The sequence below is a fragment of the Benincasa hispida genome, chromosome 1 (genome assembly GCF_009727055.1).
Source record: "Benincasa hispida cultivar B227 chromosome 1, ASM972705v1, whole genome shotgun sequence".
NCBI lineage: Eukaryota > Viridiplantae > Streptophyta > Magnoliopsida > Cucurbitales > Cucurbitaceae > Benincasa > Benincasa hispida.
The window spans coordinates 44,016,776-44,026,228 of NC_052349.1; the positions used below are offsets into that span (position 1 = coordinate 44,016,776).

At 32.4% G+C, this 9,453-nt stretch overlaps 1 protein-coding gene across 1 annotated transcript; it reads right to left on the reverse strand.

Annotated features, from left to right (window-relative positions):
* Nucleotides 1-4,905: 4,905 nt before the first annotated feature.
* LOC120085604 (protein APEM9) lies at nucleotides 4,906-7,834 on the reverse strand. The gene is made up of 6 exons (XM_039041673.1): nucleotides 7,559-7,834; nucleotides 7,287-7,433; nucleotides 6,919-6,996; nucleotides 6,360-6,633; nucleotides 5,452-5,813; nucleotides 4,906-5,196 (listed from the first exon to the last, which is right to left on the reverse strand). Exons 1-6 carry the CDS (start codon nucleotides 7,603-7,605, stop codon nucleotides 5,067-5,069), a joined length of 1,038 nt encoding a protein of 345 aa, XP_038897601.1. The 5' UTR covers nucleotides 7,606-7,834; the 3' UTR covers nucleotides 4,906-5,066.
* Nucleotides 7,835-9,453: the final 1,619 nt, after the last annotated feature.

Below are 9,453 nucleotides of genomic sequence, written 5' to 3' on the forward strand. Positions count from 1 at the left end.
AGAGCAAGAAAACTTGTGACAGGAACACATGGTCATCGCATACACAATTAACACATATTCCTTAGTTCAACGCATGACTATCATCACATAGAAATCAACGCATATCAAAAGATTACATTTTCCCTATCATCTACGAGCCTTATGGATAATGTCTCTAGGAATGGATTAATCAATAGACATGAACCTAAAATCATCTATCAAGCAATTGCCAATTACTGATGAAGCTTGCCTATGACAACTCTGAGTTGTGTTCAATGGACATTCATAGTCAGAAATGTACTTCCTAAGCATTCACAACTAATTTTTCTTATATCGAGACGCCTTAACATACCATTTGCAGCCTTCTTACAAACGTTTGAACTCGATAGAATTCGAATTTGATTTTGTAGTCCTAAACTAAAAATTATTCTTTGTTGCTTTTATCTAAAAACGCTTTGAAAGTACTTTTTTACTTTCAAATACATATTTTCCTTCAAATCACCATAAAAAAATATCTCTTATAACTTCATCATTTGAAGAAGAAGGAGAAGAACCTAAATATAACATTTTATCAGCATCATCACCTATACTACTAATAGCAGTAGAAGGTCTTTTCAAAGAACAAACACTTACATAAGCAACTAATGGATGTTTATTGATTGCATCTTTTGCCAAAGTCAGATACCAAAAAACATCTTTGTCCTTTTTTATTGGAACCATAGTTTGAATACTATTTTTACCAAAATCCAATAAAATTGACAAATCTACTAACCCATCCAATTGAATCTCTTCATATATCAAACAACTAAATCATTGAAGTCTATTCGGTCATCTACCAAAATTCCACCAACCTCATAATTCTCATAGAAGTGATAATTGAAGGAACCACTGAAGGTCCTTAAGTGGAAAGTGGGTTTGGACCCAAACCCAAAATTTATAGAACAATTAAGTTTACAGAAACAAACAGAACCATTATGCATTTAAGAAGAAAATGCAACATTCTAAAGAAAAATTAAGAATATAATAGGGAAGAGGAGACATACACTTGAAGATCGAATTCTTCACGTTTATTCTTCTCCAAAAATCACAAACTTGAAAAAACTTAATTTTCCAAATGGTCAACACCAAAATGGTTTCCCCTGTAGTGTGTGGGCTCTGGCTTATTTGGTGAGGGAGAAAATTAATTGATAGAAGAAGAGAGCTTGGGGAAGCTTGAGAATTGTCATAGAACTTTTCTGTAAAACTACCTTTAGGATGAAGAAGATTAATTGAACTCAACCCCACATCTCTAGTTTCCACTAATGTATAGAGAGAAAATGGGGAGGGAGTACTCCCTCCCTAAAGGTATTTTTCAAAAACTTAAAATTAATAAATAAAATTAATTTTAATAAAAACTTTTATATATATTTATATGATAACCACTTTATCATATAGTATATATTAAACTATATGTTATATCAAATATAACATATATCCTATAGTTTAATATTGTATCCAATATAATATAACGTGTAGTTCAATTCTCTCAACAACGATATTTAATATAAATTCCATTTATATGAATCCAATTCACATCATTAATATTTGAATCATATTCAAATATTTAATTTCTCTCAAATAAACTTTATATTATAATTTGTCAAATACATTATAGTAATTATATCATGTATAATTAAATTAAAATAATTATATCACATATAATTAATTCCCTCAATTAATTTGAACAATTCAAATTATCCAAAATTGATTCTCATAAATACCCTATTGAGCTACAAAGGGGACCTCTTGGACCTATAGCTTGAAGCTCCAACGATACATGAATAATTAAATAAACTCTTTAATTAAATTATTCACCAACCATAACTGTCGGGCATTCCACTAAAGACCAACAACTGCACTCTTCGTACTACATATATATTTTTGTGTCCATTGTATATAACTAGTCAACAGTACGATGAACCTTCACAAATTGCTCGTAAGTACAACTGGGCCAAAATTACTATTTTGCCCCTATAGTTACATCTAACTTCTTAAGTACCACTGATCCCTCTAATGAACAATAAATCATAGTCCAACTATGACTAAACCCTTCTCAGACCAGGAGAGGGTGTGACACCACATTGTTTAAGCCCCATAATCAGCTCTTAAGGGAGCAATTTATCTACTTACCCTAATGTTGGGGAAGGAGTGAATTCTTTCTTGTATAGATGTGTTTCCAGCTCTCAAATCAGACAAATCCCCAAAATGGTAGGTTTGTTGAGTCAACAATCTGGCCACTCTCACCCATACAAATCAAAGGACCGCCTTCATAGACAAGAATTCACAACTCACTCAGGATTCAGGTCATGTTACCTATGGTCATTCTGGTGAAATGTAAGTCTCTATTATGAACGACGTTATATAATAAGACTAAACATCAAATTCGTTTGTATAGAATATCTCCGCTCACGTGTCTCCACATGAATGATCAGGATCAGATCACTTGTAGCACTTTACAACAATTGTAACAACTACAAAACGGGTCATACTTGTAGTGTCACCAGGATAAGGTATTTAACCTTATCCATCTACTGCAAACCATATAGATTATCACTTAAACATCATCCACTCGTATGTCTCTAGATACATGTTAAAGCTACAAGATAACCTTGGATGTTAGTTTATTGGTTTGTGGATTAATACAACTAAATGTCAAATAAAACATCACATATTTTATTAGATAAATAAGATGTTTGTACAATACAATTACAAACTATAGGACCCTACGAGATTTAGGGCACCAACCCCAACAATCTCCTACTTGACCTAAAGCTAGTGGGATGTACAATATAAATGTCAAACTAATATATATAAAGTACACAAACAATAAACTAGGACATAACACGCCCAATACAAATCTCCTACTTGTCGTAGTCTAAACGTGGCGTCTCCCGTAGACCCATACTCTACAGGTGACCCTCAAACATTTTAGCCGTGAGAGTCTTTGTAAATGGATCAGTAACATTTGCTCCGAAGCTATCTGCGTGATGATCATGTCCCCTCAATGCACAATCTCTCGGATAAGATGATACTTCCGCTCTATGTACTTCCCTCGCTCTCTTGAATTAGCCACAACACCACTATTATCACAATAAAGAGTGATGGGCTTTGACATGTCTGGAACCACTTCCAAATCAGTCGGGAATTTCTTGAGCCATACAACTTCCTTAACAGCTTCATAAGCCGATACATACTCCACCTCCATGGTGGAGTCAGCAATGCACTCCTGCTTGGTGCTCCTCCAGACTACTATTCCTCCATTAAGAGTGAACACTGAACCTGGTGTGATCAGTCTGGAAATTGTATCCTATAAGGATCAGATCCTTAGAATCATACATGAGCATGTAGTCCCTCGTTCTCCGTAGATACTTGAGGATATTCTTAACGGCGGTCCAGTGATCATATCCTGGATTAGATGAAGAAGTAGAAGTGAGTTGCTGAGATGAAGAAAGATGAAGTCAATGGAGACAGATGAAGAAGAAGGAAGAAATCGAGGATCATATCCGCAAATTCAAATATGTATGGGGATAGTTTTGGAATTCCTAAAAAATTGAAAGTTGCTTTCCGTTGGTCCATTTTTTTGCTATAGTATGTAAATATTTTGCATATTTTTCCATTTTTTACAATTTTCCATTCATAAATATAATGTCAATTTAAATAATTATCTAAATTATAATACAATATCTGAATCTCTACCAAACACATATTTGAAAACATAAAATACAATCATGTTTTAATTGAATCCATTATTTTCAAACTTTTGTTTTCAGATTCCCTACCAAACAAACTCTTTTTTCTAAACCATAATATTATTATCCATAAACTTTACAACTCATCCAACATAAGTTTTTTAATACATTCTACATAGGTGAGATTGCTATACATGAGAGATAAACAATAAAATACAACATAATTAATTAATGAATTCATATTACCAACATGAGCATAACACAAAAGGGTCCGGTAGATGGATGACCCAAAATTAGGAAAGAAAATGAAATTTGCCCTAACTTTTGAAATTGAGGATTTTTGGCCCATTGCTGACGTCATATTCGAATGAAATTACCAATATGAAACCTCGCGTGACGTTCCAAGCAATGGCTCCACTTCATTGGACGTTCCAAGTAATGCTCCAATGCCATGATGACACCTCTGTAATAGTCTAATGATCTACGACAAATGGAGAAAGTAAAATGGAGAATGATCGATGCAAATGGAGTAGAAAAATTGAGAAGAAGAGGAAAAAAAGAAAATTAAGATATTCTTGTAACTTTTGCTGATGATTACACAAGCAAGAAGATAAAATTCAAGTTTGAAAAAGTGAGGCAAAAAACCAAATTGAGGTTTGAAATTAAATCTCTTAATCAACTATCTCTGGACTTACATAAAGTTTGTACTATCAACCTTAAAGTCAGGAATTCCTGATACTTCCATGCCATATGAAAGGTGATAAAGAATCCATGGACAATTTTTAAAGTTCCCAAGACAATAAAGTGAATAGATAAAAATCACCATCAACCAAATCAACCAATTCAAATTGATTCAATTCTGAAAATTTAATTGACCCAATTATATACAATTCTTGGTTTATTTTATCCAACTCCAAAACTTGTATGACTTTTTTTTTTTCCTCCCATGGATCTAAACCAATTATAGTGAAGTCTTTATCATGCTTTTGCACCTTGATAATTTATTTACAATCGTTTTCTACTTTTCTTAATAAAAATTTGAATTCTTAACCATTTCCTTCCTTTACAAAAAATAAATGAATCACTTTTTTAAAACTACCTTTCTTTAAATATGCAGTAATACTAGTTTTATAAACTTAATTTACTCAATCAAATAGTTATCAAACACGACATTTTTATCATCATATGCCCAATACACAATCTTCAAACAGTAAGCTCAGTAAGCTTTAACTTAATTTTATTCATCATCAGATTCTGCAGCACAATGAAGCAAAGGGAACAGAATTCCCATTTAAAGAAAAATGCTTGTAAATGCTGCTTTATATTAATTAACAGAAAACAAATATGGTTTTAAAAGAATTATGAGACTCCACGAGCTGCTCCAGAAAGGGGTTGAGCAATGGCTAAAGGGTTAACTTGATATGAAAATGCAAGCTGCCACAAGTCTACCACTGCTTTCTTCATGGACAAACCTTGTTTTTGAGCCATCCTAAGCATACGAAAAAAAAAAATGTCAATATTGTAATGTAATTTCACCTGTTAAAACTAAGCTCCTTGAGATTGTGAAGAATTAAAAGATACATAACATAGCATCATTGGTCCAATTATATGAACAATGTTGATCATCTTCTAAATTCGACATTTTTTTATATGACAGTCAAGAAAATGAAAAAATATTAGCTTGGATATGGCTAGTAGAAAGAGAGAGATCAGTAGTATGCTCTTTATTTGACAAGAAACATACCTCTTCAAAGTGGTTAGTTTCCTTCGCATCAGATAATAAATTAGAACTAGCAAACAGCTAAGCAAAATCCTACTGGTGGATATGACGAGACGAATATGTCCAAACTTCAATGTTATGGTACGGAACGGCCAAAACGATGATTTTGTAAGTTTATGTAGTCTTAGAACCGTTTCTCTGTTAGCACTCCCTCCATCTTGATGATATCCAAGGTCTAAGGCTGTTTTTGAAGCTCTTGCTACTTGAAGTCCTTCTGAAGAAGATAAATGTGTTTTATAGTCATCTTTAAACAAAGATGAAGAGGGTGATTGTGACAAACTGGCAGCTTTCCGAGACTCCTGGTTGTCTAGCCACCTCAACAGTACCTAGCCAAAGAGTTTTGAAGGAAAAGATATAGCCTTTAGTCACGGTTGACAATTCAATTTCCAAATCATAAACTTCTCTCTGAGAGTTTTTCAAACCCTTGTGAGGAAGGATTGATGCAACAGAGTACTGATAAAGATGGTAATTATACGATTAAATTAAATACTTCATCAGTCAAAATTCATTGGAGAATTTATTTGAGAAGCATTAACAAAGATGAAAAGTGCAGCAAACTGATGAATATTGATAAAATTATCAGAGTTAATATGAAGTTGTAGACATAGGAGATATAATATAAAAAAGAATAAAAAAATAAAATAAAATTCAAAACCATGCTGGATGCCCTAGAAAAAGGAAAATAGCTGGAACAATAGAGAAGAATAATAAATGTAACAAAGGATAAGCACAAGAACATGGCTAAGACATATTTCAGTTTCAATTCTTTGTAAATCAAAACCCCACTAATAGTAATAGACAACATTGGTGTCCAATCCAATATTAAGCTTTCTTAAATGGCTTTCAGTTGAACATGAAAAACAACTATATACCTGACGCTTTTCCTCAGGTAAAGCAGCTTTCTCAACCCAAGAAACAGCAAGATCCACATCCTTCAAACCTATCTCTATGAGCATCTTGAGGTAAACATGAACAATTTGGAGATATTCATCAACAGTCAACTGAGCCTGCCCATCAACATGTTCATCAATATTTCTTGAGCCAACAAGAACATATATTTCTTCATTCAATAAACTCCACTTGCTAAGGAACTCTTCTAGAATACATCGCATATCAGAAAGACCTTCCGAGATCTCGAAACATGCCCTAAGAAATTGAGCATAGTAAAATCAGCGATTAGAATATGCTCATAGCAATATGACTCACCCACAGTTAAAAACTTCATAGGACAATTACCTAACCCTACAACGTTTAACATCAGGAAAGTCAACAGTATTAATCTTTAGACTGACGACCACCAAGTTACTGATCTAGACCCACAAAGGTATGAGTTACACCTTGCCCTTTCCACCATTGGGCCAACACAATATACCTTAGCTATATATATATATAGACTAGTATGATATTATGTTTGAGAGTAGATGAGATTACCCAGTGAAAAGAACTAGATGAGGGATGGCTTCAATGGAGGGAAATGATACTTTGAGCTCATCCACTATACGTGATGTCCTGGAAGTACACAAGAGAATCGAATAATTTGTTTAATATACAATACAATAAACAGTATGAACTGTCTTTCCATTAAGCAATTAAGAAGATACTAATAACTTATAAGGTAAATGAGAAGACAATTTGAAATTAACATTGTAGTAATCAAGATTACCATCCCATCGCAATAAACATTACAGTTGATAATTATCACTTAAGAGTTTGATTAGTTTGATTTAATACGCAGCAGCCCTTCAAAACTAGCATATGTGATAGGTTAAAAATACGAAAGAAGTTATAATAAACACTACCTTCCATGTTCCCTCAAAGCTTGAACTAAAACCATACCAGCACATTCCATCATATCATTATCACAGATATTTTTGTCTTGAGAAATACGCTTCAAAACAGAGGAAGCTAGCCCTGCTGCTTCCTCGAACATGGCGGAGACAAGATAGCTGCAAAACCCATTGACGAATTACAGGTCAGGTGATAGTACATAAGGAATGAATGAATCAAACTGATATTCGACCACGTTTTTTGTTGTAAAAAAGAAGAAAAAACAGGAAATTAGATAAGAAACCTCTCAGAAAGCTCGATCTCTTTCCAAATTGCTTCTCCGCCATCCATGGTCGGTCACCGTCGGTTTGAAAGATTAAGAAACTGAATATGGAATTGCAATTGATGAAGATAACGTTACGTCGAGTAATTAAATCAATTGGTGGACTGGAGACATGAAATATAAAGAAGATCAACTGCCTTCCGAAGACGAACAGGAAATCTTGAATCGTCCGTGTAATCAAAATTTCTAGTATTGTTAGGGTTTGTTTATTCCCACTATAATTCATATTTCATAAATATCCTTTTAAATATTAGTGGACTTTACTCTCTCCAAACTTCGAAAGGATATTTTAAATAATTTCATTTATAATGTTTCTTTTATAAAAATATATATTTATCTCCAGTAATCGAAGCATAATTTAACAATAATTGACATGTATAATCTTTCTCTCAAACCGAGATTTCAAGATCCTTTATTCTCACTAGTTAAAACAAAATAATTTATACTGATGAAGTGAAACATCATTATTTAGCTAAAATGGAGTTGTATTGACAAATATATTACAAAAACAAAATTGAGCGATCACGCTCAATGATGTACGCGATCGTCCACCATGACGTCAACGATTGTCCATCATAATGTATGCGATCGCCCACCTTTTCTACATGCACAATAATTTTGTTTTTGTCGTATCTTTGTCGATATAATTCTATTTTACCTAAATGACCACTCATTTTCACACTTTTTTCAGGTTCTTTCTGATTATGCTTGTAAATTGAGCAAAATGCTAAATAATAATGAATATGGATGATACTATAACATTTAAACTTAGATAAAATTACTTTTGGAGTAATAAAGTCAAAGATTGTTTAAGTTTTTATTCAATTTACATGCATGGTTGGAAAGAATACGAAAAAACGTATGAAAACGAGTAGTCATTTAGTAAAAAGGAGTTGTATTGACGAAGATATGACCCAAACAAAATTGTAAAACCAAAACTGAGTGATCGATTGCATACACTGATGTCAGTGATCGCACACTTTTTCTACGCAAACGATAATTTTGTTTTTGTCATATCTTTGTCGGTACAACCCCGTTTTAACAAAATGACCACTTGTTTTCATACAATTTTTCACGTACTTTCCAACCATGCTTATAAAATAAGAAAAATATTAAAGCATCTTTAATTCTAAATGACTTTGAATTTTCGTTTTGTTGTTATCCTAAGAGAAGAACAAAAAAAAAAAAAAATAGGTAACACAAGTGAAGGAGGCATTTAATATTGAGTGTAAAAGTTCACATGCCAAAAGGTCAATAACAAACAAGTTTTTAGAAAGAGATCAAATGTAGAATTTTTTTTTGCTTTTTGGATCATTTTGTACAATTTTATGAGGCAACCAACTACTATTGTGAAAGAGAGAGGGAGAGAAAGGAGAGGGATAGCTAATCTAAATAAAATAAAATGAAATGAAAAGAAATGATCATTTGAAATTATCACTAAATCCATAAATAATTTCTCTTTACCACCAAAGAAAAAAATTAATAAAAGCAAGAAAAACAATTTAAAATTATTTAAGATTCCTTTTCAAAGCGGTAAATTCTAAAATTGAACTTAAAAACGTTGAATAAAAGATTTTAATTAAAAATTTATTCTTCAACGCTTTTAAGAAATTTAATTTAGTTAACTCAAGGGACTAAACTTAATTCTAATTTTCTAGATTATAGTTTTTCTAAATTAGAATCCGCAATTGAAGAGTCCCATTAATTTAAAATTAATAGGCTGAAAGAGATTTAATGACATGATTTATCCAAAATTAGCTTAATCTTATAACGCAAGGTGTTACATACCGGTATAAATGTGGTGTTAGAAGTTTTCTCTGATAATAGCAAACTATAATGATAGAATGTTATCATTA